The following is a 26,344-nucleotide window of genomic DNA, read 5'->3' on the forward strand; positions in this document are numbered from 1 at the left end:
GGTCTCTATTCACTTCTATAATCGTTATTATTTACAAAGCAAACGGACTACGCGAGTATAAAGTTGTATTTATTAGCAGCGTGTGCTAGCGTATCAACAATTAGGGCAGAGAACCGAAATCATAACCTAAAACAGCATAAAACTGTCTAACTAGTATAACTTCACAGTAAGGTTAAAAGCTAAATGTATCTTAGAGCAAAAGTGTGTTGTTGATCTTGAGGGGTTTCGCTGACTGAGGACGTCAACACAGTTTAATCCAAAGACGACACTTGTCAGTATTTAACTTTGGTTTTGGGAAGGGGAAAAAACGGACACCCCCCTCCAACCTCTCCTGGAAACGCGTATCTGTGTTACAAATGCCCCAGGCACAACGTTTAACCATATTTTTGATAAAACGACGACGTAATAGCCTGCCGAGACCAAAAATATGAGCCGCCTGCGTTGAAGTCAATGGAGCACCGTGAAAAAGTGTCGGACCCTCTGTGGAGCTCGTTCTTGGCTGCGCTTTGATTGGTCAATCTACATTCTAGGGCGTGGCTTAGCCAAAGGTGAATTAGCCCGAACAGAGGTGTGTGAACCCTCTAAAATGCCTGGTCACTCATTTAAATTTGAATAAGGTAATACATATGTAATGCATCCTCTATAGATGTTTTTGAGTATAAAGGTGACATAATACTAAACCTCAGGTTAGATACGCCTTTGGGGGAAAGGCGTATCAGTATCGGGTCCTTCCATTTGGTCTAGCTCTGGCTCCGGGGACGTTCTCCAAGTGCATGGATGCAGCCTTGGTTTCAAGTTGAATGCTTTTCTTGGTTTCTTGGACTCAGGTTGAATGCTCAGAAGAGTGTCTTTACCCCTTCTCAGCAGACCACTTTCCTGGGTGTCCAACTGGATTCTCTCTCGATGCAGGCCCGTCTGGCCCCTGCTCGAGTTTCCAGTCTCCGTGCGTGCTTGGCCCGCTTCAGACTCGGCCATCATGTAGTAGGGCTGTTGGAACGAATTCCGAAATTCGAATATAATTCGAATATTTAAAAAATCAATACTATTCGAATGCTGAAGTTACTATTCGAATATTACTTTTTTTTTTATATAATATGCAATCTTGCCTTTCTCGCCAACTTGGCTTACACACGCATGTGAAAATGAAATGCTTTTGTTTCGTCTGATAAACAATACATTTTTTAATCGTAACACAATTGTGCGCGTTATCCACGCTGCATCGTCATAACAATACTGTCAATAATGGCGAAGAGCAATGTCTCCACGGAAACGGAGATCACCACTCCTGACAATTTGAGAAGCGATGTGTGGAAGGTGTTTGGATTTCAAATCATAAATGGGAAATTCACAAATAAAGAAGTGGCAATTTGCAGAATATGCTAAATCTGAATGAAATATCACTCCTCAACTTGCAACCTTACTGTGCGTTCACACCGGACGCGAATAGCGCGTCAAATTCTAGCCTGCCGCGTCTAGTTATACGCTTGACCACTGTCCATTCGCGCGTCAAGAGCGCAACGCGTCTTTGCATTGACTTAACATTGAAATCACTCGCGCCTGACGCGCTATTCGCGTCCGGTGTGAACGCACCATTAGGGCACATCTGACAGCGCTACACCCTGACAAGCTAGGCGATCTGTCCAAGGAACCGCTGCTAAAACAGGCAAGAATTACTTCTTTTCTGCCTCTCTCTTCATCACGGGGCTTACCAGCTGTCTGCCAAAAGGCGATTACAGACAAACTGACACGGTTTATCTGTAAAGATATGAGACCAATCAACATCACGCAGGGGTCTGGATTTAAAGAATTATTCACGAGCTTGAGCCAATAGTACACGGTTCCTAGCCGCACAACAATCACTGACAGAGTTGTGAAACTCTGACACAACAGCAGACAACTGATCAGTGGAAAAATGTCCATTAAAGTTGCCAAATTAAAGTCATTCATTTTTTTCCGCTGTTTTATTGTTAATAAAAAAAACGCGATCACCCGTTTCTAAATGTTTATTGTAATGTTAGCTGTCCCTCTAGTGGACAGAACGTGTAACAACAACCAAATGCTATAGTGGCATTGATGATTCATAAGCCTGTGTAATGTCGCAAATATTAATAATAGGATGAATTTGAGCATTTAATATTCGAATATTATTCGAATATTAAATAAAATAAGGAATGAAATTCGAATAGTATTATAGAGGAAGATTGACAGCCCTATCATGTAGCGGTGGGCATATGTCGCAGGCTTCTGGGGCTCATGGTAGCAGCCTCTCCTATGCTGCCCTTGGGTCTCCTTCATATGAGACCATTCCTGTAGTGGATGAAACTCAGGGGCATCCGCCCTTCTTGGTCTGCCTTCCACTTGCTGAGAGTGTCATGCAGTTGCCTTCGCTCTTTGGAGGTGTAAAGTTTTGTCTGCCTCGACAGGCATGCGCCCCGCCTCCTCCTTTGGGCTCAAGACAGGTTTCTTTCGCTGAGAACCGTTCCCGTTCCAGGGGACCTGAACATCGCAGCGGACTTTCTGTCGAGACAGAAGCTCAAGTCGAGGGAATGGACGTCTAAACAGTGGCTCAAATTTGGATCATGTTCGCCGAGGTGGAACTCTTTGCGTCGCAGAGCTTGACACAGTGCCCCCTGTGGTTTTCCCGGTCTCATCCGACGCCTCTGTGGATAGATGCCCTCGCTCATCCGTGGCTGGAGTTGAAACTGTATGCATTCCCTCCGGTCAAGCTAATCCCTGCAGTCCTTTGCAGAGTGAGGGAGTGTGGAATCCGCCTCCTTCTGGTAGCCCCATTCTGGCCATCCCAGATGTGGTTCTCTGAACTGAGCTCCCTGGTGGAGGGGTCCCCTTGGCAGATTCCCATCATCTGCGGTCTCAGCTCCAGGGCAGGATTTGGCATCCTCGACCTGAGATATGGAGGCTGTGGGTGTGGATGATAAGAGGCAATTGCTAGCGACAGTGGCATCTGGTCTTCTCGCTGATGTTCGGGAGACCATTGATAACGCTCGTGCGCCTTCTACTTGACTGCTGTATTTCTCTAAGTGGAAGGTTTTTGAGTCTTGGTGTCTTGGTGTTTCATGCAGTGGACCCAGTCAGCTGCCCGGTCAGTTCAGTGCTGGAATTCCTGCAGGATAAATTTGTGGCTAGACATCTGCTACCACCTTGAGAGTTTATGTTGCGGCTATCGCTGCCTATCAGGAGTCAGACGAGGTCCCCTTAGGTAGACACCGTCTGGTCTCCTCGTTTAAGCGTGGAGTTAGACGCTTGAGGCCTGCACGTCCTATTAGTGTCCCCACCTGGGATTTATCAGTTGTTCTGGAGGGGCTATTAGAGCCTTCCTTTAAACCCTTGGAGTCAGCTCCGGACCGGATTCTGACTCTCAAGGTGGCACTTTTGTTAGCGTTGGCCTCTCTCAAGCACGTTTGTGAGTGAGCCTTGTATGGAGTTTGCCCCAGGTCTTGTGAAGGTGTTTCTACAGCCTAGACCTGGTTATGTCCCCAAAGTTTTGTCCACGTCATTCCGCTCTCAGGCACCAGTATTCGCTCCGTGCACAATATGGCGACCGTTGACGTTCGAACCCTGAGTGTGCGGGCCAGTACTTCCGGTGATCTGACACCGAGAGCGGGAGACAGCGAGAGCAAGAGAAAACAGCGACCGAGTTCCATTACCTGAGAGATAATTTTTCACAATGAGTGTTTTAGGATTCAAGAGAGGCGACTTGCCTTTCGGAGGGTGACAGCCTCAGCACTTCATTGTTGTGTGCCGTTATATATGTACCGTTTCGTCACGTTACAACAAAGTCAGCTTTCATGCATTCCCCGTTGACGCTGCGGTAGGTGCTGAGTGGATGCAGAAGATCCGGAGGGATGATTTCACCCCGACCAAATTTTTAAATGCATATATATAATTTTCGGTGTATTTCACCTGTGAGTTTCTATGCTTTCTATTACTGCGTTTTTTGTGTGCAAGTGAGATGAGTAAAGAGCATACTGTTTCATAAATCATTATCTGTCTGGTGTTTATAAGCAGCACAGTTTTTTACTACGTGTATAATATACACAAACTTATATTAAATTGTTTGTGGTAACGTTACCTACAGTTAAAAATGTAAATGTAAAATATGTGATGATAATATTGATCGAGTAAGTGAAAATATATACGCAGAATTGAGAAAATAGAATTTATGGAGATAAATTGTAGCCTATCACAGGGCAAACGTGTGAATGTTCACGGGGTATTTTATTTAACAACTCTAATCGTCGATGTAACTATATTTACAGTAGGCAAAATTGTCATTGCGTATGCAGCATGAGTCCAATACAATCTTCTGTTCGTGAACAGTTGTATTTCATTCATTAATCTGACTTTGCATCCATGCATTTAATTGCCATTGGCTCGTGTGATAGTAATATGGATCTTGGTAGTATTTTAAGTTATATAATTGATCCTTCGCTAAGCCACGCCCGAAAACCGCCACTGGCCAATCGTGGCTTAGCAACCGTAACTAGGCGCGGGAGGTCTGGCAAGCTTTCGAGCGAGGGAAACATACCGAAGCGTTGTGCGTATGGATTGTGTAAATCTGATACCCGGTATCCTAAAAGTTTGGACTGTGGGGTGGAATTCTTTCCCTTCCCGAAACCTAAAAGCCAAGGGGAGAAATGCTGGGCGTGGATCAAGCAGTGTGGGTGGGACGCCCCATTCACAACTAAATGTCGACAGGATTTACAAAAACACCTATTGCTTGGAAATAGTGACGGTTCCTTGTTCATAATGCATATATTTGAAAGTAAAATAAGACAATTAAGCCCCTTTCACACAGAGATTCCGGAAAATACACGGATAAAGTGACCCGGGATTTGACCCGGGTTCGTTTGAAAATGGTTCATTCACACTGCCAGTGATTTGCCGGAATCAGAGAGCGCGTTCACACACAACCCGGGTATGTCTCGGATAGACGCGTGACGTTATGATGTGACGTATAAGGTGGCGAACGATCTCAGCTTCGGCGCGGATTGCAAGGAGCTCTCGGGTCTCTGCTTCAGTCCAGTTTGCAGACATCTTTTCGTTCTTTCTTGTATCGATGACGAACACAAACTTTCTTCTAACAGAGTAACACGATAACTACGTCATTGCGAAGGCTCGTGCATCATCTCTACGACACACCCCTTACGGCATTTGTCCTGGCTTTTGTTCACACAGCGCGCGTTCCGGGTCTGAACACGGCAATGTTACTAGGTCCCCAACCCGGCATCGATCCCGGCATTAAACCCGGGTCGTGTTTGCGTTCACACAGAAGGCGTTCCGGCAATTTGCCGGCAATTTGCCGGGTTCAAAGTGCTGTGTGAATGGGGCTTTAAAGGCAGGACGGAGGCTCACTGACATACTTTAAAATATATTTCTGCATTTTGTTAATCGACGGCCTACCCTGATTACCTTTAGGCCCTACCCCAATACGATCGCGGCTCTCCCGGTGTTAGTGTTATTCCACAATATTTATGGATAAGCTGTTTGATTTATAATTACTCCATTATTTTCACATTTCACTTACCCTGCTGTGCATGAACATAGCTGCTCCTCAATTTATGTGTTTCCCATTTGAATAGTCAGCGTATGAGGCGGCTGCTGCTTTCGCTGGGACTATAGGCTTTAGCTTCAATTTTGATGAAATTATTCTCTAATCGGTTTTATATTATGTCGTGGATATATCCCTTGAATGCATACTGAAGTCCCTTTTGTCTGGCTCTCTCAGATATTTCACCTGTTCACCAAAAATGACTAATCATCTCCTTGGGAATGTCTGACACCGGTGCATACACACACTGTAATAGACGTGCCAATTGATTCTATAAACAACTATAAGAGGTCATTTCCGGCTTTCTCCGGCTTCCTGCACTGGGCATAATGCGAAACCGGAAGTGTCTATCCGCACACTCGCTGTTCAGAAATCCAAAATGGCGGCCAGGTGTAACTAGTCCATTCCTGGTCTAGGAGGAATACAAAGGAGTAATGGTCATTTTAAGGACCTGACGGCAGCCATTTGGAAAATGGGGCCTTTCTTGGAGCCAAACTTTGGTAAACTTTTAGTATGTTTTTAAGTAGGCTACATCTGATACCACTGTAAACCACTGAGAAACCTTTTGTTAGATTTTTTTGGGGTCAAGCCATATTTGCAGCTGACTAAACAGTGTAACCAGTTCTAAAGCCACCTTTCCACTGCCCACGACATTCGCATACGATTGTCGCATCTCGCCCCCTAGTGTCAGTTGCACGGAACTTTGAAATTGGTCGTGAAGCAACCGTTACCCTCGGCTATTCACAATGGTAAAATGAATGATTTTAATGAATGTAATGCAAGCATGATATACCAACGAATGACCGTCAATACATCTAAAATAAAAAACATAGTACATTTTATAGAGCTAATCTATATAAATATTGATTTAATAATTATAAAATATTTTTTCTGCCATAATTCAGTATATGTCGAACGTCGCATGACGAAACCGGAAACCTGGTCTCATCGCATCCGCTTGTCATAGAAAGTGTTAACAGCTGTATGAACTGACGCCGATATCTATGGAATTTTAAGATAATCAGCTAACCTACCTATCTCACTTTGTTATTGGCGTTTTATTCTATTTAAATATCTTAACGTTAGTGTGAAGATTTTTTTTTTTTTTTTTACTTTTAAATATCGATCTTCACATGCGAGGGACATTGGTTATGATCATCTTTGCTCGCTCCTTTTAAGTTATCTTGAGTAAAACAGTAAAAAAAAATGCATGAAGCACATACAAAAGACCTGAACCGGAAGCGATGCGTTCTGTTTTCCGGTTTCGTAATGCGACGTTCGACATATACCCCATTATTATTAATAACCGACATTTTACAGAAATAGCGTTTACAGAATAACATTAAAGAGTTAAAATATTGGTAATTCTAGCCTCGCGCTCATAATTTTGATTAGAAAACATCACATCCGGTCGACCCGGTCTAGCCGCAGAAGTTCAGATATTTCAACGGATCCAAAGCTCAAATCGGATCCGAATTTTCGGCATATGATCGGATGCAGTGGAAAGGCGGCTTAACACAATGGCAAAAGTTCGAACAAAGCATGCAAACTTATTTTTTTTGGCTGCACAGACGAGCAAATAACAGAGTCCCAGCCTCAGATGAGACAAGAGAGCAGTGGATTAATTAAATTTTCAACGGAAATCCCCCAGAAACCGATTAATCAATGTAACTTCACAACACTAACCATTCAGAAATGTCCAGGTGATGTCTAAAAGTTGCAACCTCTTCCTGGGTCTCTCCGTAAGGCTGCACTGCTACTGGTTATTTCTGAGGTTTGATGAGTGAAATTGGCATGTTTTGTTATTGCCGAATGTATCCGAAGCTCGCGTACAGGATCGGCCCTCTCCTGACGAGAACGGGGGCAGGGAGCAGCAGCTCATTTGCATTTAAAGGGACATCACAACACAAAAACGGAGCGGGTTTTTTTGCTCACACCCAAAATGGACCTATTTGACAAGCTATAATCAATTATCTGTGGGGTATTTTGAGCTGAAATTACACAGACACATTCTGGGGACACCATAGATTTATATTACATATTGTGGAAAGGGGCATAATATGTATGTCACCTTTACATTTTTAATAAAACATGTCACCTCCCTCTTACATCTCTTCTACACCGGGACCAACAGTCACAACAAACATCCAATCAATTCCTGATGGGACAAAATTGGACAAGTACATTTCAGTAACAAAGCTGAAACTGTGTTAAACTGAAAATGTAAGTCACCTAAAACCCTATTTAATTATTGAATTGGTGTATAAGATCAATACCACATTTGCAATTGTTAAAAACAATAACTTATATGGAGAGGGGTTTTTTTTGCACCATATCTTGATTTTTCTAAGCACTTTTATTAATTTTGAAGCCATTATTGCCCCACGCCCGGAAATGTGTTAATTTCTCACATGGTGACAGCAAAGGCCGCTATACTGTTCGGATATAATGTTTTGCTGTCGTGACAGGCAATGATTTTAGCTAACTGAGTCATGCTAACCAGCCACACCCAGAGAAATGCATTTGCACATTTAAAATAAAGGATGGAATGAGAGACCGAATCAGCTGGAGAAACTGGGACTTTAAACAGAAAGATGGATGAACTTGTAGAGGTGAGCAGAATGAATACAGTTGTGTGAGCTGGTAGCGTGGAAGAGCGAAACATGAAGAGGACTGAGTTGAGCTGAACTATGGAATGTGAAACTACAGGTTGCAGATTGAGGAAAGGTAAACTTAAGAAGGTCATTTCGAGTGTTCACTGAAGCTTCCTTGACTAATTAGAGGGTGGGATGTTAAGAAAGTGGGTGGCTAAACTGCTCTCATATGTTGATCCTCTCTTAAAAATGTGGCGAGAGAACATAGAAGGGAGAATGACAATCAGAATGTTAATAGACCTGTTTCTGGTCATTTAGAGCAGGGGTTCATTCAACCTTCACCCTATAGCCTACTCTGCTCAAGGAAAGCATCCCGACTCTTTTATTCTTTTTATTTGTAATTCTGCCAGAGTGTTTCTTTTGTATTTTTCTCCTCATTCTCTTCCATGTAGCCTACTGTATGTGGAGGGTGCGGTGCGGTGAGAGCGAGGTTTCTCTGAAGCTATTTATACAGACTTATGGGATTATCAACTTTATCATTGGGTATTCATTTTACTTTGTCATCTGGACACACCTAAAACACTTTAACTGTAATAAATAAAGATTTTCAATTAATTGTATTGTTAATTGTTATTAAAATTAATAAATACATTTTGAAATGTATATTGTAGCCTATTTGTAAGCCAAAGTTGTCCGTGTAGGGTCAAAGATAGCCTGCAGGACCTTCACAGACCACTAGGGGTCCACAGGAGCAATCGGACAAAAAGTCAGACTATAGAGCTGGTAAGTCCCGCCCCCTCCGTAAAAGCCCGCTGGACCTCAAAGTTGAAAAACCGTCAATGCAAGTGAATGGGAGAAAATTATTTTTTTCTGGTCCCGTTTGAATTGTGCCATGAATGTGAACATATGTTGTCTGTGAATTGTTTATATAATCTTTCATGTTACAAGTTTGACAGTATATGGTATGATTCGTCGGCTAGCAGTTGTGGAAAAGACATAACGAGAAAGACTACATGTCGCCTATGTGACGTCACCACATAAAGTTGACTTACCCGTGGTTTTCGCCAACCTCAACGATTTTGTCCTCTCCCTGAAAGAAGGCGGTGAAGTGCACCAAAGACACAGCCATGTCTAGCGGGATCCGTGAGTTAGAGCCGTGAGCTAGTGGTGTTGACGTTTCAAACGCGCCGAAAGCAGCGAAGAGTTGTAGTCCACAAAGTGCTCTCACACAAAGTCTACCCGTATCAAACTTCTGCCCGCTAAATTGTAGCATTTTTCACACGAAAGATTATATAAAAAATTTACAGTCAACATATGTTCAAATTCATGGCACAATTCAAACGGGACCAGAAAATAATTATTTTCTCCCATTCACTTGCATTGACGGTTTTTCAACTTTGAGGTCCAGCGGGGTTAGCGGAGGGGGCGGGACTTACCAGCTCTATAGAGCAGTGGTTCTTAAAGGGATAGTTCATCCAAAAATGTAAATGTTTTCATAATGTACTTGTCGTACTCATAGTACTCGTACTCATCATTTTAATGTTACCGTCAACTCTTTGGTTATCAACATTCTTTAAAATTGTTGTGTTTGTGTTCAGATAGAAACTCATACAGGTTTGGAACAACATTTTCATTTTTGGGTGAACTATTCCTTTGCCTTAATGGTCCTCAATCTTCACCCTATGTTTCTAGTAATGTTTCTTCATCATTTACTGGATGAGGATTAAAAAAATTTAGAGCTAGTAAACTGTAATCATTATTCAAATTACTCGTGATATTTAACAATGTTATAGGCTACATTTACACTACTTCTCCAGGTCTTAAAATCACACTTTTAATAACCTTCCTTACCCTATATATCCAAGTTTTCAAGACAGTGGGAACCCTGGTTCTTTAAACAAAAATAAATAAACAGTTAAATCAAAATAAGAAATATCTTGATTTATTTTTTAATGCTTGTTTTGTCTTATTTTAAACCATTTTAAAGTCCCCTGTGGTGAAAATCAAGCTTTTAATGTTGTTAAATGCATGGTGTATATAAAGGGTAACTACACCCTAAAACAAATTTAACTGGGGCTTTATTAATGCTGTTCATTGATTCAAGTATTATTATTTTTTTGACATTTGGGTATAAAGTGTTGTAATTCTACATTATGTGGTGTAAAAACTTCTTAGTGCTGCCCTCTTCAGGTTGAACGGTGGCTACTGCAGTTGAATTTTCCTATTGGATGTTGTGGGACCCTGTGACATAAGAGGGTACCTCCAGCTAACCACTCATTTGCCTACAGAGAGATGCGTCTCAGGTGTACACCAATGGTGTGAATGAGTGAGACAGTCCTAATTAGTATATTCATAGATCCGTGTATACTAAATGAGGAAAGGGTGTAGAGTTATATTCAAGCTATTTTAAGGCATGAATTTTTTTTTGTCACAGAATTTTTTTTTTTTATATGTAATTACGGCGATCAAAGATGAGTTTTAAGGTATAAAATTATTGACTATAGGGGGACTATATTTTATCTTGAGGCCCCTTGGAAGTTTGCTGATGCCCCCCAGCGGGTTCTGGCCCCTGGTTGAGAACCACCTCGATCTTGTCCAATTGCAGTGAGCACAATATTGACCATAACAGAATAACCAAAACCAACATGAGCCACACATGTTGGGTTTTCCATATGAGCAAAAGTTGCTTTGCATTTAATAATCTGTGATAGCTGATGTTTCAGAATGAGTATTTGAAAGTGCAAACTGCGGATAATAACAATGACCATGAGTCCACTGGATAAAAAAAAAAAAAAAGAGTGTGTTATTTACTTGCATTGCATGTGAATTTATGGGTGGAGGTTCTGTCAGGAGAGGAAGATGAAATCATAATGTCATAGAGACCATCTGCAGAGATGGCCCTGGCACTCCACCACAGCTTCTTCCTGTCGTGCCGCCGCAACAACGCCTCGTACTCCCCTTCCTGAAGCCTCTCCAGGACCAACCCTCCCAAACTCTCCATATCATTTTCACAGCATGAGCACGTAAACATGTTCAGACAACACATAAATACATTATATACTGGAAATTAGGTGATGCTTTCAGTGTCATGTGATACAGAAATGCTGATGTCTGATATGCTGATTTGGAGCTTAAGAAACATTTCTTAATGTTGACATGTTTAAATCACATGACCAGTCAAATACTATTAAATATCTCAGAATACCCCTATCATATACACTCTTGCTAGTGGAATTGATAACTGCAGACTGCTGCATTTCTACAATGGAACTGGTAACTAAAAGTAAGTCTTGCAATATTATTGTTTTTTCTGTACTTTTAAAAAAACAAATTCAGCCTTCTAATCTTTTCACTTTAGTATTGCATAGTTTGGTTTTGTTTCATTGCATAAGAAAGCAAGACCATTTTTGAGATGTCTTCCTTGAGGTCTTGTTAGGTATCTTGAGGGATTGTGTGCTCTACACAGAAGGGAAGTGATTTGAAACATGCCTTCTGGGTCTGGGGTTCAGTTTTACTGCATTATTTTGCAGTGCAGGCAGATTGAACCTCGGCTGGATGTCACGCCTCAAAGCACTGGAGCCAGGTTCAGTGCCGCCTCCTCTTCCCCTGGCTTAGCTCACCAAAACGTGGGCACAGGGGCACCTTCACTCCCTGGTGTGTCCTACGGTCTGGACACACTATGTTAGCAAATTATCATTTGAATGGTGGACGGCAATGTGATTTCCATTGATAGAGAGGACAGATCTGCATGCCTAGTGAAAAAGAGGAAGATAGAATTGGTTTGAAAAACAGAAAACTGTTACACCACATGCAGGTGTGTACTGTCTGTACTGCATATTAAAATAACAAATAGGCCTAATATATTATACAGATGTTATTTTTTAGTGTGGTTGGAGATAGTTTTTAGTGCCTCTTTTGCATGTGTATATCGTTCTGCCAGTAGGTGGCGACAAGTGACTGTTTTGAATTACACTCTTTTTTTTTTAAAACACTGACACATTCAGGAATTAAACAAGTGACTGGATATACATCTGATATCGCATGTTCTCTGAGCAGGTACTTATTTTGAACAAGCTCTTACTTTGCCACCATTTAAAAAAGTATGTTTTATATAGTAGGCTATGAACGTGTGTAATCTGGACTTACTACATTCGTCAAGTTGTCATTGTCATGTGATCTACCTTCTAGCCTCCTTACGTTTCACTGCCATTCCCAAATCCTCTCCCATGGCTTCATAAACCATAAACACATTTACTTGGAGAGTAAAGGGTCCATTTGATGTGGACTTTTGAGTCTTGCCGAAAGTAGTAGGTCATCTGGGTACTTTTTGTGAATTCAGACATAGGCCTACTACTCTTTTTACAAAAAAAAATTCCGCAAAGAACACATTAGGTAAGTAGCCTACTGACATTTGAATGCTGCTAAGTGACTGTCTGTACTAGTGAGTCATTGAATTGTTCGATACAGTGATTCAGGAATGAAAAACTAACATCGCCCAGCGTAACAAAGTAAAAGTACAGTTTTTTTTTCCTTTAGAAATCACGAGTGAAAGTAAAACCACATTTTAATCTGCCCTTAAAAGTACAAATTCTCCCAAAAATACTAAAGTAAATGTAACAAAGTAAATGTACTTCAGTACTAGTACCCACCTATGCTTATCACCTTCTTGGAGACATTCTGCTATGGCTTCATTTGGGACTATTTTCAATAGTAGACTTTGTACAAACTAACAGGCAATATTGTGTCAACATTGTAAGTTAGTCAATATTACCTTCTTGTTTATTAAACTGCTGTAAAAGCAATATCACACTGTTGCTGTTGTTCTAAATTGCATGGCTGTGATTACCTGATTTATTCTGAAATGTAACTTACTCAATATTAACTTCTTTTATAGCATTACATTATGTCTGGCTGTACAGGGAGAGATCCTGCCACAGCATGTGCTAGTAAGAAACATGGTTAATTACTATTCTTGCACCAGTCAAAAAAATAACATTAATTCTCATTGCTCTGCTGGTGTTCCTAAACCCAAAGCTGATTTGGGGTCTGTACAGGGTTGATTGTTGCTGGTGCTTATGCACAGTGCAGATGGGTTGAGCCTCCTTTACAAGCATCAAGAGAGCCACTGCCAGCCATGGGCATCTGTTAACTCTGCAGTCTGAGAGGAATGAGAGATAGAATGAGAGATTGCCTATACATCTCCATTAGTGTTTATTCTTCAGTCTGCCCCTCTGTCACTTACTGTGCCATTTTCTATCTGTCAAACTCTTTATCTCCTGTCAATGTATCATTTTGTTCCTGCATCTCTCTGATTTTCCTATCTTCATCTCATCCTTACCATCGCAACCTTCATCATCCTCTCTTTATATTTCCTTCCTTTTCATTCATTCATTCATTCATGTTCTTTTCGTCTGACGAGATATTTATGATATAAATGTTAACAGCTATCTCGAATAAAATTAGTTGACTTTGGTATAAACTGTTTTAGTTTTAAAGGGGTAGTTCACCCCAAAAATGAAAATTACACACCCTAATGTCATTCCAAACTCATAAGACATTTGTTAATATTCTAAACAAAAAATATATTTTTTTGATATTATATATATATATCTAAAAAAATTGTTTTTGCTTTAAAGGGGTCATGACATGGTTTTTTAAATTTTATTATTATGTTCCCTTAGGTGCAATTATAGTATTACTATAGTTTTTTTTACAAAAAACTTTTAAAATGTAGTGATTTATGACCTTTTCCCACCCTGTTTCTCATCCTCTGATTCAAACAGTCTGTTTTGGGGGTGTTTCCCCTTTAAGAGTTCAGTGTTAACGCCCACTGTTAGAATTGGCTAACGTCAGTGCCTATACATCAATTATTAACGCCCCCAGCCAGAACATTTGCGGATTCGGCGTATTTAAAAAGTAGTTTAAAGTTTTAAATACATTACTTACAGTTTGCGTGGTCTTTGTTGAGCCCAGAATAGTCGGCACGGACTTATCTTTGAGCAACAGTTTTCTGGCAAAGGCAGCATCATTTTGGGATTTGTTCTCAAAACAGTCATCCTTCAAATGTATAGAAAAAACGCTTAAACTAACACTGCCGTGACTGAGACATCCGCAAAAAATAAAGTGCATCCATTTTTCCCTGACGACTGGATCTTTCGGCAGCGTATTCAAAGATGTTGTTTGTCCACAGCCAGGAACAGCACATCTGCGTGGCATCGTAATTTCCCTGTACACAGACCCACTCGCTGTCCGTCGACTGAACACTTGTGCGGCGCGCAGCGCGCGGGCGCGACAGTGATACGAAATGAGCGTAGTTGTCTTGCGCTTAAAGCGTAGTTGTCTTGGGCTGGAGGCGGTCATATGCAAACGCTGGTACGTCACTTCGTACCGTGACGTCACTTCTTACCATGGATCCAGAACGAGCTGTATTTAGAGCTTGATTAAATAAATGATTCGTTTATAATGGGGAGGACGTCTTAAGCTATGAAACTTGCAGGACGTTTTAATGATACAAAGACCTCTTATATACCAAAAGATCAAGGTAAATTTGGTTTCTCATGTCATGACCCCTTTAAATAACATAAACTAACTGATGTAAAATATAAAAAATACTTAAACTTATTTAATTTCAGCAAGTTGCCAACATTTCTTATTTTTATTGTTCATCTCGTCCTCTTCATTCCTGCAAGGACATTCATTCACTCAGTTCAGTGAAGTCTCCACCTTATCCGTTATCATTGCAGCTGCATTCTCTCCCTGCATCACTCACCCTCTGCACTTTAAATAAACTTGTTGTTATTCACCTCAACCTTGTCTGCCTTCTTCATCCTTCTCCATCCGAATCCAGAGTTACCGTTCATCATTGAGGTGGATGCCTCCTCAACAGGAGTGGGAGCGGTACTCTCACAGCGGCAGGGTGATCATCAACGACTCCATCCATGTGCTTTCTACTCCAAGAAGCCGTACCCGGCAGAGCTGAACTATATGACATCGGCAATCGAGAGCTCCTTGCCATCAATACTCGCACTATAGGAATGGAGACATTGGCTGGAGGGAGCTAACCACACAGATTCGATGTAATCACCGAACAGAAACCTTGAATATCTCAGAGAAGCTCGCCGTCTCAACTATCACCAAGCCAGATGGGCCCTCTTCTTCACAAGATTCGACTTCATCACCTACCGACCCAGACACAAGAACTGTAAGGCTGACGCTCTCTCTTGTCTTCACCAACCTGATCTCGAATCCACAACTCCAGAACCTATCCTCCCTCCAGCCATGATCGTCAGTCCCAGCCTCTGGTCTCTCGATGAAGAAATCCGTCAAGCAACACGGACAGATCCTGCTCCACCGGGAGGTCCAGAAGGGCGTATCTACGTCTCATCATCCTGTCGTCTACCCCTCCTGGACTCAGCTCACACCTCTCCGGGCTCTGGACACCCAGGTAGCCAGCGAACCCTCTCGCTCCTCAGTCAATGCTACTGGTGGCCCTCTATGACCCAAGATATCTCCCGATACATCAAGGGGTGCTCAGTCTGTGCCATCACCAACACTCCCAACCATCTGCCAGCAGGAAAACTGGTTCCTTTACCCATTCCTCACCGTCCCTGGTCACATCTGGGAATCGATTTCATGACTGACCTCCCACCTTCAGATTCCAACACCTGCATCTTCGACCGCTTTTCCAAAGCCTGCAAACGAATCCCTCTCAAGGGGCTACCGACAGCGTTCGAAGCAGCCGAAGCTTCCGTCACTTCGGTCTTCCTGAAGACATTGCATCCGACCGAGGTCCCCAGTTAATCTCCCGTGTCTGGTAAGCCTTCTTCAAGCTCCTAGGAGTATCCATCAGTTTATCCTCCGGTTATCACCCTCAGACCAACGGCCAGACTGAGCGTAAGATACAAGAGATCAGGAGATACTTGAGGTCATACTGCCACCAGAACCAGAACAGCTGGAGGCGGTTCCTTCCCTAGGCGTAGTACGCCCTGAACTCTCTTCGCCAGTCCGCCACTGGGCTTACTCCGTTCCAGTGTATCATAGGATACCAACCACCCCTATTTCCCTGGACCCGGCGAACCATCAGTTCCAGCTGTTAATCACTGGTTCGAGCAGAGCAAGAGGGGTGTGGGACTCAGCCCATGTAGCTACATCTCCAGCAGGCAGTGCAAAGACACAAGACTCAAGCCGACGTCTGAACATCTGAGACGCCATAATACCAGCCCGGACAAAGGGTTTGGTGGTCCACACGGGATATCCGTCTTCGCCTGCCCTGCCGCAAGCTGAGTCCCCACTATGTAGGTCCCTTCACCATCCAGAGGCAGCTCAACAACGTCACCTACCGTCTCAACCTTCCTGCACAGTACAGAATATCACCATCTTTTCACATCTCCCTCCTTAAACCCAACACGGAACCTCTGTTCTCTTCCCACACAGAATCGGGAGATGTTGATGTAGCTCCTCCTCCAGAAGTCGCTGAAGAAGAGCTCATCTACCAGGTCCGAGCCATCATCAACTCGCGGCGACGGGGCAATCGTCTTGAGTATCTGGTCGATTGGGAAGGGTATAGTCCAGAGGAACGCTCCTGGGTAGCTCTAGACAATATACTTGACCCTTCCCTTTTAACCCAGTTTAACCCAGTTTCACCAAGATCATCCCACTCGTCATGCCCCCAGAGGTCAAGATCGTCCCCGTCATCGCAGTTTCCGCCCGCGAGGTGCCGACCGTGGAGGAGGGGGTACTGTCACGGAGTCTACAGAACCATCATTACAGCAATCAGCACCAGATCACTGCACTCCGCCCACTCGATCAGTCACCTGAGTTTTGATCACCTGCACCTCATTATTACACACGCTATATCTTTCACCGATCCCTTCACCTCAGTGACTGGTCTCGTCTTTGACATGCGCTACAGACTGCTCAGCCGAGTGACCGTCATTCCCGATTACTTACCTGAAGTCCCGTTCTTCCTGTCATCGCTGATCTTCATCGCCCTGGTTCATCTCATCCACTTCATTCCTGCAAAGACATTCACTCACTTCAGCTAAGTCTCCGCCTTATCCGTTATCATCGCAGCGGCATTCTCTCCCTGCATCGCTCACCATCTGCACTAAATAAACTTGTTGTTATTCACCTCAACCTTGTCTGCCTTCTTCTGATTGGGACAAAACTTTAACTAAAATGAAATTGTAAAATACATTATATTAAATAATTCAAATATTATTTAAGTTTAATATAACTATTATATAACTACAATAGTAAATGAATGATACTAAAATAACACTGCACATATCCAGTCATTCCCTTCATGAATCATGACACAAATGTTTTTTATTATGTTTAAAGCAATTCAATTTAAATAATTGAGTGAAAACATTATACTTCAATTACAAACAGGTAAAGTGTACTTGCAACTAGTTTACTTTACTTAAATGGTATGGTTTGTAAGTAGACTAACATTAAGTTTTCAAAGACACATATTGGGCAAAACGTTTTGGGACTGGAGTGTACTAAACTTTCAAAGAGAAAGACATTCAATTCCTACTTTACTCAAATAAGCATTGTTATGATCACTTCTATTTAGTTTTATATATTTGGTCTGCGTGTGTGGGGCTGTGTTTTGATTAGGCTCGTTAATCTTGCATTAACTGTGTTTCTCTGCTATGTAATCACTATCTTGTAAATGCATCCTGTCCAAAACTCCAACCCGGAAAATACACTGCTTCATATCCTGCAATAAAAAAAAGATTATTATACGAAATAGCACCATTTTAGGCTTGAATAAGATTTGGGCATTTGCAGGAATGTTGTATTGTTCAATTACCGTGAATATAATCAAAGGTACTATCCAACTGAACCACATGAGTTAGTTTTGTATTCATACAAATTATTCTGCAATCACTATAAAGGTCAATCTATGGGAGTGATATTGTTGTGTATTAATTGGTGCTGATAGGATAATCAATACCAGTTTCAGCAATTAGTATTTTTCTGTGAAGCTGCAAATAGTACTTCCTGACCAAGCTGATGATTTATTATAAAGTCGAAGTAAATTATGTTTATGCAATAAAATCTATTTATTAATTTTACTACATTTAATAGCCTAAATTCATATTAAAAATAAAATATGACTATTAATAGACATAATTACAAACAAACATTTCACCTATTAATAGGTAATAGTCTAGCTGTGATGGATTAGTATGCAATGCATTACATCTGTGTTTCATGAGTACAGATGATGAAAAAACACAGTCAGTTGCTCCTTTATTTTAGGACAGGCTTTAACCACTAGGAGGCACTTCACTTCACACGTCCTTGTTGTCAGACGAGGATTTTCAAAGCTTTTTGGGGGGGGCAAAAGACATACTTTACCAAGTGAGTCACAGATGATCCTTACCAAAAAATATTAATATTATAACATTTCATATTTTATTCCACACTTTCATCCATGTTTCTGCCTACTCTCAAATATGTTAGGCTACTAATAATTTGTTAAACCTATATAAAGTTACCATCAAAAGAAAATATAGGTAGGCTAATTGAAGTGTGTTGTAGTATAGCATCAAAAATTAAATATGCACACTTTGGACAATACAGAATTCTCGGCATATATGGATGTGAGTTTTGGTTTTATAAGTCTTTAATCTCATTTATTATTTGGCACATTTACATACAGGTGCACTGGATGTGTGATTAATCTTATTTGCCCAGTCTGTAAGCACTTAAAATCATTTACATTCTCACTAAAGCTTATCCTCTGCAATATCTTTCAATGTCGGTTAGCTTTGTTTTATGCAGATATATAGTAAGATATGTATCTTTGAATTTGTAAACAAATAAAAAACTGTTTTGTCATGCTATTATAGAAATGCAGACTGTGCATCAGTATTTGCTGCACTGTGAATCAGAAACTAGACTAACAACATATTCTTACTTCTGCAGCTTAAAATAAAACAATTATCTTTTTTATTTATTTTTATGAATCATCATTTGAATAATTTTGAGCAATCAGTGCATGATGGCGCACCTTTTCAGTACAGCTTGAAGTAATACTCTGGGCTTTTTTTTAAACACCAATCAAAGTGCAAAACAACAAGGCACTGCCATGTGGTTTTGTTTGTGTGAGGCCATCAGAAACTCACTTTAGTTAATGTGTCACACTATACTAGATGGGACGAGAAAGTTAAAGGTGTGCGCCGTTGGGTGAGAAGGTTTGGGGGCGTCTCACAGTAATCTGAGAAAGTGAACGAGTGAACTTTGGATCTATCAGGCGTTGCCCTGAGTCTGCTTTAGTATTGTCACCTGAGTTGCCACACAGGTCTGGTTAGTAACCGTGGTGATGGTGAATAATTGAGAGGGTAAGACGAACACAGTTTCAGGAAGAGAGAGAACTAGATAGAGAGAATATACCTTTCCAGAGACATTGAACTAAATTGCTTAACATATTTAATTGTTGTTGTTAATTTCAGACACATTTGCGCACACATTAAGTCATGGAGGATGACGTAGATGAAGCGAATTGGACTTTTACTAACATTTCACTAGATGATGAATCAGGTAAGACTCCATGTCTTGTCTAAGCTGATCTGAAACCTTTTTTCCTTTTCTTTTTTTGTCTTTTTTGTCTTTGAGGAACTGAATCAGTGATGGAAGTGGGAAATGTGCATGGAAAAAGCATTTGTTCATTCTGCATCATGCATTGTGGAATGTTTAAACAAGTCAACCCATGGCAAAAACATATCTGCATGTAATTCCATCTATAATTACATTATTCAATACATACCACCAAACCTGCAGTAACCTTACCTGCATTCTATATGAATAGCAGCAAAAGTGTTTTGCAATACAACATGCACACAATAAGTATATTGTACCTTACAATTTATATTTCTGATGTAAGTATACAGGCCTAGTGGTTAAAGACACCTATTATAAAGTGTGACCCAAATGATTTAACTTGTGGTTTTTAAGTGACACTTTATAAAGTATATTCTTGCAGCAGTATATGTTAGCATAATAACTCAGCGTCTAAATGCTTAGTGCTGTGCAGCATGTCGTTTTCTTGTCCAAATACAGGAATGAATGGCTAGGCAATGAGTCAACACATGTCAAGAAACCTCAGTTGCTAAAATGGGCAGTAAGTGTGTACTGTGTAGTATGCATGTGAATAGGGACTGTGTAGAGATGTGTATGACTTAACACACAAGGAGATTTTGGGGAGAGGAGACTACGGCTATAGTTTTCACATTTGTTATACTTGTTTAAAAGCTTTTGAACATTTTCTTGTCCTTTTGTGACAACATGCCCCAATATCACATGATGTCAAACTGTATGGGGGTTGTCACAATGGAATCTGACATTAAACAGACTATTATAGAGAGCAGTGATTTTATTGTGTTCACTATTACTATTATATTCTTTACAAAGTAGAGGGCAGTATGCAGGAAGTATGCTATAGCGTTGCACACTTTACAGAGAACTATGTCTCCCTCTGTCGGTATTTTACTGTAGTGAGTGAATGTGAAAGAGAAAAAGAGAGAAGTGATGAGTTAACGGACGGTCTGTACCATTACCTTGACATCTGCTTTGGAGGCCTGATTCATTTTCATCATCTTTAATAACGCTGAGACTAGGTTTAGTCTTATATCAGGTAGGACTGTGTATATTTACTTCGGGGCTTCACATTTTTTTTATGCGTGCGATCATGCTTATTTCGATTCAGCGTATATGATTTCCTATAGGCCCTTTTAGCAATTTTATCTGTGGACAATTATTTAAAATGTATTGTTATCGGGGCCTTTTAAAGCCGTTTTTCCGTCACCCCAGAGTGCAGCGTCCTGGAACGTTAGCCGAATGCTTGAGAACGAGTGGAGACTGAGTTTTGGACGTGGTATGAGTTAAAACGTTATAAAACCAGAGTAATAATGTGATGTCTCGAGTACTAATAGCTATATAATTATACGTTAAGCGCGCCATGTTAATTACAGTGATCTCAGCTTTCTGTGAACTATAGCTGCTATTTATTTATGTCAGGCGATGGATTGTTTTGTTAGCCAATAGCTAACGTTAACATAGCCAACTGTTTTGATGCCCTGGGACTTTGAAACGGCTAAGTATGCATTATTCGAGAGGTACTTCAACGAATACCATGACATTACTATAGAACATGTCTATAAATATCAGCACATGTTTTATTTGTATAATTGTATTAGTATATTTTATTTCTTCACATTGATAATATCTCTTACAGCTGACGGAGAACCGACAGTGCAGCGCTTCAGACTGGAGGAACAGTACAGCAACATGAACTGCGAGATTGATGGTAAATATCACTCGCAATGTATTATAATTATTTTATATTATATTGTGTTGTTAAAATGGACGTTTTCCGTTACAGTTTAAATAGTTTAAGATGTGTGTGTATATTTTCAGGAGATATGGAGAACCAGGTTGAGCAGGAGGAGAAGTCGAGACTCATAAACCAAGTGCTGGAGCTTCAACACACACTTGAAGGTATAAAGCAAATTTGTTAATGCATCTAGTCCCAATAGTTTCTTGTCTCTGTTTTGTTGCTCAACATACACCCTTCATGTTGCTGTTTTTCCTCTAACCAGACTCAACTGACCATCCAGGCACTCTTAATGGCTGCCAGATAAAGCTAAGTGATGCACTCTAATGCTTTCTGTCTGTCTTCATTAGATCTCTCTGCGCGTGTGGATGCAGTAAAAGAGGAGAACCTTAAGCTCAAATCGGAGAACCAGGTTCTCGGGCAGTACATAGAGAACCTCATGTCCGCCTCCAGCGTGTTTCAGACCACCGACACCAAAAGCAAACGAAAATAAGTGACCGTGTGGATCACGTCAGCTTAATCCATCTCCTCTCTTCCCAACATTCAAACTACTAGCCCGTACATAAGCCGCTGTTTGTTTTGTATTTATTTTGTTGTAAAATTATACTGATGCATCTTTCAGCATGGATTTGGTAATACTGAATGGACTGAGCTGCTGCCTCTCACTGTCAGCTAACTGTGTTACAAGACCTAAAAGGATGCATGATGCATTTTGTGATCAGATAAGTACAGACTGAGCTGGTGTAATAGCACCTCTTCGGTATAATTCACTTAGTACATAACCAATCTCAGACCCTCTCATTGACTTCACCTTTTTAAGTACTAGAAAGCCAAAGTCTGGTATTGAGTTCTTTTGAAAATATTTTTTTAGCCGTTTTAGCTTTTCACTACTAACATTTACATTTAATATGCATTATGTAAATGTGAGTTCAGAGCAAGCACAGGCTGTACACAGATATGTTCCCTTGAAAGTGCATGACATCCCATAACTCAAAACTAAATTGCATGATTTAAAAAGCCTAAGGATGGATATCCAAAACTAATCCTCCCTCACTTAGTATGTATTTTTGTTGAACCAAGGTCTACATTCCTGATAATTTCCATGACAGTTGCTTAGCTGGCACAGAAAATATGCAATTTGAATTCTGCCATATATAAAACGTGGTCCCTGATCCATATTTAAGTACTTATACAAATGTAATGACTTCTCTTATTGGCCTCTTAATTTTAGAGTCACTGAATTGCATGGATTTATCTTAAAAGATCTTACTAGTGCACAAACCCGACATCCTTTTGAGTAGGATCAATAGACCACAGTGTAAACGGCAGCATTGTGTTGTAGAGTTCGCTCTTCATGGTCACACGTCCTCTGGATCGACTTAAAATGGATGAAATAGATGGATTTTAGCTTTTACTGCTTTCAAAGACTGAAGTGAGGTTGCCGAGTGATATTGATCTGATTGCTCCAAAGCGTCTGCTTGAGCGACATTTATGAATCTGGATGCTCCGCTCTTTGCTCAGAGTTTGCTGATGTGAAATTTTACTTGGTATGAATTATTGACATGACTCTGAAGGTTCTGCCACAACACTACATACTGTTCAGTATTTCTTTTGTGAAAATGTTCATTTATGTAATTTATACCTGCCTTTTCTGAAAGTGTACATTTTATTTTGTAACTATTATGCCTTTAATAAAATAATTTGCCTTTGCACAGACGAGTAAACTGTTCCTGGTTGAAGTCATGGCAACAGTGCACAGATGTTTATAGTAAATATTTATTTCCAAGAGCAATGAACAGTTCGCAAACATGTAAACAAAAGGCTGTCCTCGTAAGGCTGAACACACGACCTAAAAAAAGCAGAAAAACAAAACTGTTCATCACTCGAAAAACAACCTGTTTGTTTCCAAAGCTCTATGGTTTCATAGATGGCGGTCAGTCTGATGTCAGTGGGAGTGTTTTCAGTGTGCTTACGACTGGCTCTGCGGTTAGAGAGTGTCAGTGATGAAGAACTGTGCGTAACGACTTTCTTTGATGGCGAAAAAGCAATACTGATCTGCGTTCCTAGCACTCCGCTGACCTAGATGTTTAGTGGAGACGGCCCCTGGTCTCACGGAGCTTTTCTCCACAGCTAACTGTGGCAATAACACAGTAGAATGCAAAATTTAAAAGTTCTATGCCTAAATTGCATCAATTTTCAAACAAGACACAAACAATAAATACGATCAGAGCGATTTGATCATGTTAAAAAGCTCATAACTTAAAAACTCACAAAAGAACTGACCTCTTTTTAATAACTTAAACTGCAACGTTGAGGTGATCATAAACTAGTTCATCTCTCTAAAATATCCATTGAATTCCCTTCACAGTATTCAGACTTTCATCACTAGTAGGGAAACACTGGCCCAGTAAAACTTCTTGAACTCTAATCTAAAAAGAGAAAATAGGAAAAAATGTGGAGATAAAACTCAGCAGGTCTGACTTATGTATCTAAATCCAAATCCCAACGGTAACTGATAAGAACTAAGCGGAAGACTGAAAGAGGGGAGGCGAGGTTTAGTCGGATGAAGGATGACCTCTTCGGGAGAGCGGCTAGGTTTGCCGTTTTTTGCATGCTAAAGGGCATAAGCCGAAAGCATGCAGCAAAAAGAGGCAAAGGACTGAGAGAAGGGAGGAGGAAACGAGGGAAATGTGGTTCTTCAGTCCTTCCGTACTCTTCTCTTTCTCACAGCTTTAGGTTCTTCTCCTGAGCCCTGAATTTCCTCATTGGCGTCCTTCATCTGCAAAGACCAAAAATGGTCAGTCTAACAACAATCAGTGCAAACCGATTTAAAACAAAACAAAATGGTTATTTATATTAAAGCTGCAGTCTGTAACTTTTGCCGCTCTTGCGGTTAATAAACAGAACTTGCGGAAGAACATTGTAGACGGAGCAACTTCTATGACGAGTCACACAGTTACTGGACTACTCCGCAGTGGTACGACCCGAACTAGTCTAAAATAGTCTGAATATAAACACTTATTATAGTGATTCAGTATAGGACAAAAACACGTATGGATTCATGATCAGAGGTGTCAAGTAACGAAGTACAAATACTTCGTTACATTACTTAAGTAGAAATTTTGGGTATCTATACTTTACTCGAGTAATTATTTTTCAGCCGACTTTTTACTTCTACTCCTTACATTTTCACGCAATTATCTGTACTTTCTACTCCTTACATTTTAAAAATAGCCTCGTTACTCCTATTTCATTTCTGCTTGTTTTCATTCCGGCTTGTCGTCGTTCAAAAAATGGGCAATTATACAATAGATCTGAGTCCCGCCTCCTGACCACACATCGCTAAACTGATTGGCTTTGTGTTTTCTTTCTAACTTGTGAGAGGCTGTCCGCGCGGCGCGCTGTAGTGCTAGTTAACTTATTTGGTTCTTGCGAAGCGGCAAAACTCCTCCGAAGGAAACCTACTGTAGATGCGGTAAGCGAGTGAGAAATTAATCAACAGTTTTGTGCTCAAGAATACGGGGCAAATCGCGTCAAATATCGATTTGGGGACAGCCGGTTTTACAATATTGCCTACTGTATGACAATCGCGGGATAAGTGGCAAACATAATCGTTAGTGTGTGTGTGCGCGTGTGTGTGTGTGAGAGAGAGAGTGTGCATGTGTGAGAGAGAGAGAGAGAGAGTGTGTGTGTGTGTGAGAGGGAGACTGAGTGTGTGAGTGAGTGAGTGAGTGAGTGAGTGAGTGAGTGTGTGTGTGTGTGTGTGTGTGTGTGTGTGTGTGTGTGTGTGTGTGTGAGAAAGAGAGTCGAGAGTGTGTGTGTGTGAGAGAGAGGAGAGAGAGTGTGTGTGAGAGAGAGAGAGAAAGTGTGTGTGTGCATGCGTGTCTGTGTGAGCGAGAGGAGAGAGTGTGTGTGTGTGTGTGAGAGAGAGAGAGAGAGAGTGTGTGTGTGTGTGAGAGAGAGAGTGCGTGTGTGTGTGAGAGAGAGGAGAGAGAGAGAGTGTGTGTGTGTGAGAGAGAGAGAGAGAGTGTGTGTGTGTGTGTGTGTGTGTGTGCGCACAGCCATTATAGTGTCAAAATATCCCCACAAAGATGGCAATATCCGAAATCCTTATATGCGGCTGAAACCGGTAGCCTAGTGCCTCACAAGTTTTTCAACATTTACATTTTAACATTATAGTCATTATGGCCTTAGTTTTTTTTTTTTTTTGAGGAGGTGGGATGCACTATAGGCCCCTTTGGCGCGGTCTAAGCTTTTGTCCTTAATGGCATTTTTTGCCTTGCATTACTTTTACTTTTTGAAACCATGTACTTTTACACTTTTACTTGAGTAAAAAGCTTGAGTTGATACTTCAACTTCTACAGAAGTCATTTTAAACCCTAGTATCTGTACTTCTACTTGAGTAATGAATGTGAATACTTTTGACACCTCTGTTCATGATGTACTCGCTCACCATATAATTTTTGTAAAGTTTGAACACAAAATAAGTTACGGACTGCAACTTTAAGTTAGGACAGTGTTTCTGTAAAATAGAATCAATGTGACCATTTTTCAGCCGGTTCTTTCTAACTGATCTAACTGTTATCAATTTCAGATTTGCATGCTTCTAAATGTCACATAAAAACATTATTATTATTTTACGTTATCAGTCAAACAGTCTCTTCTCTTCCCACTACGATATTCGCGATGCAGAAAACGCAGACGAATTGCGGAATCCAGCCATATAAATGGAATTTCCACAGTATAATGCGGAATGTCACGAATTTGGCAAATTTTGGTTGAATAAAGGGTGTACACTAAATCAAATCGTGAGTAAGCAATAAGGTACGAGAA

At 40.9% G+C, this 26,344-nt stretch overlaps 3 protein-coding genes across 14 annotated transcripts in view; 1 reads left to right on the forward strand and 2 right to left on the reverse strand.

The window, feature by feature from the left end:
- maml3 (mastermind-like transcriptional coactivator 3) overlaps positions 1 to 7,400 on the reverse strand; it is a 129,124-nt gene extending 121,724 nt beyond the window's left edge. Inside the window, exon 1 of the mRNA XM_079616516.1 lies at positions 7,256 to 7,400. The gene's annotated coding sequence lies outside the window, so the exon portion shown is untranslated. The remainder of the gene's footprint in view (positions 1 to 7,255) is intronic.
- A 4,760-nt stretch (positions 7,401 to 12,160) lies between these two features.
- On the forward strand, positions 12,161 to 23,270 carry scoca (short coiled-coil protein a). Of its 11 annotated transcripts, XM_079616529.1 has the most exons (6): positions 12,366 to 12,555; positions 13,058 to 13,109; positions 19,632 to 19,719; positions 21,413 to 21,484; positions 21,595 to 21,675; positions 21,862 to 23,270. In XM_079616529.1, exons 3-6 carry the CDS (start codon positions 19,656 to 19,658, stop codon positions 22,002 to 22,004), a joined length of 360 nt encoding a protein of 119 aa, XP_079472655.1. In that variant the 5' UTR covers positions 12,366 to 12,555; positions 13,058 to 13,109; positions 19,632 to 19,655; the 3' UTR covers positions 22,005 to 23,270. The 11 variants fall into 11 exon arrangements, with proteins under 11 accessions (XP_079472656.1, XP_079472655.1, XP_079472654.1 ...); XM_079616530.1 differs by lacking the exons at positions 12,366 to 12,555; positions 13,058 to 13,109 and adding an exon at positions 12,161 to 12,219; XM_079616528.1 differs by lacking the exons at positions 12,366 to 12,555; positions 13,058 to 13,109 and adding an exon at positions 19,378 to 19,520.
- A 3-nt stretch (positions 23,271 to 23,273) lies between these two features.
- The window catches only part of clgn (calmegin), a 14,958-nt gene continuing 11,887 nt past the window's right edge, over positions 23,274 to 26,344 (reverse strand). Inside the window, exons 13-14 of one of the 2 annotated variants that reach the window (XM_079616524.1) lie at positions 24,648 to 24,839; positions 23,274 to 24,290 (exon numbers count right to left, since the gene is read on the reverse strand). In XM_079616524.1, coding sequence (XP_079472650.1) covers positions 24,813 to 24,839 — 27 coding nt within the window. In that variant the 3' untranslated portion in view covers positions 23,274 to 24,290; positions 24,648 to 24,812. Of the gene's footprint in view, positions 24,291 to 24,607; positions 24,840 to 26,344 lie in introns of both variants that reach the window. The other variant, XM_079616523.1, reaches the window with a different exon arrangement.

This window comes from Phoxinus phoxinus (assembly GCF_949152265.1).
Source record: "Phoxinus phoxinus genome assembly, chromosome: 6".
Classification (NCBI taxonomy): Eukaryota; Metazoa; Chordata; class Actinopteri; order Cypriniformes; family Leuciscidae; genus Phoxinus; species Phoxinus phoxinus.

Coding starts and splice junctions, on each gene's coding strand:
- scoca (XM_079616530.1), top strand. CDS start 19,656: ATGGAGGATGACGTAGATGAAGCGAATTGGACTTTTACTAACATTTCA. Junction 19,720..21,412: donor TTCACTAGATGATGAATCAG/GTAAGACTCCAT, acceptor TATCTCTTACAG/CTGACGGAGAACCGACAGTG. Junction 21,676..21,861: donor GCTTCAACACACACTTGAAG/GTATAAAGCAAA, acceptor TGTCTTCATTAG/ATCTCTCTGCGCGTGTGGAT.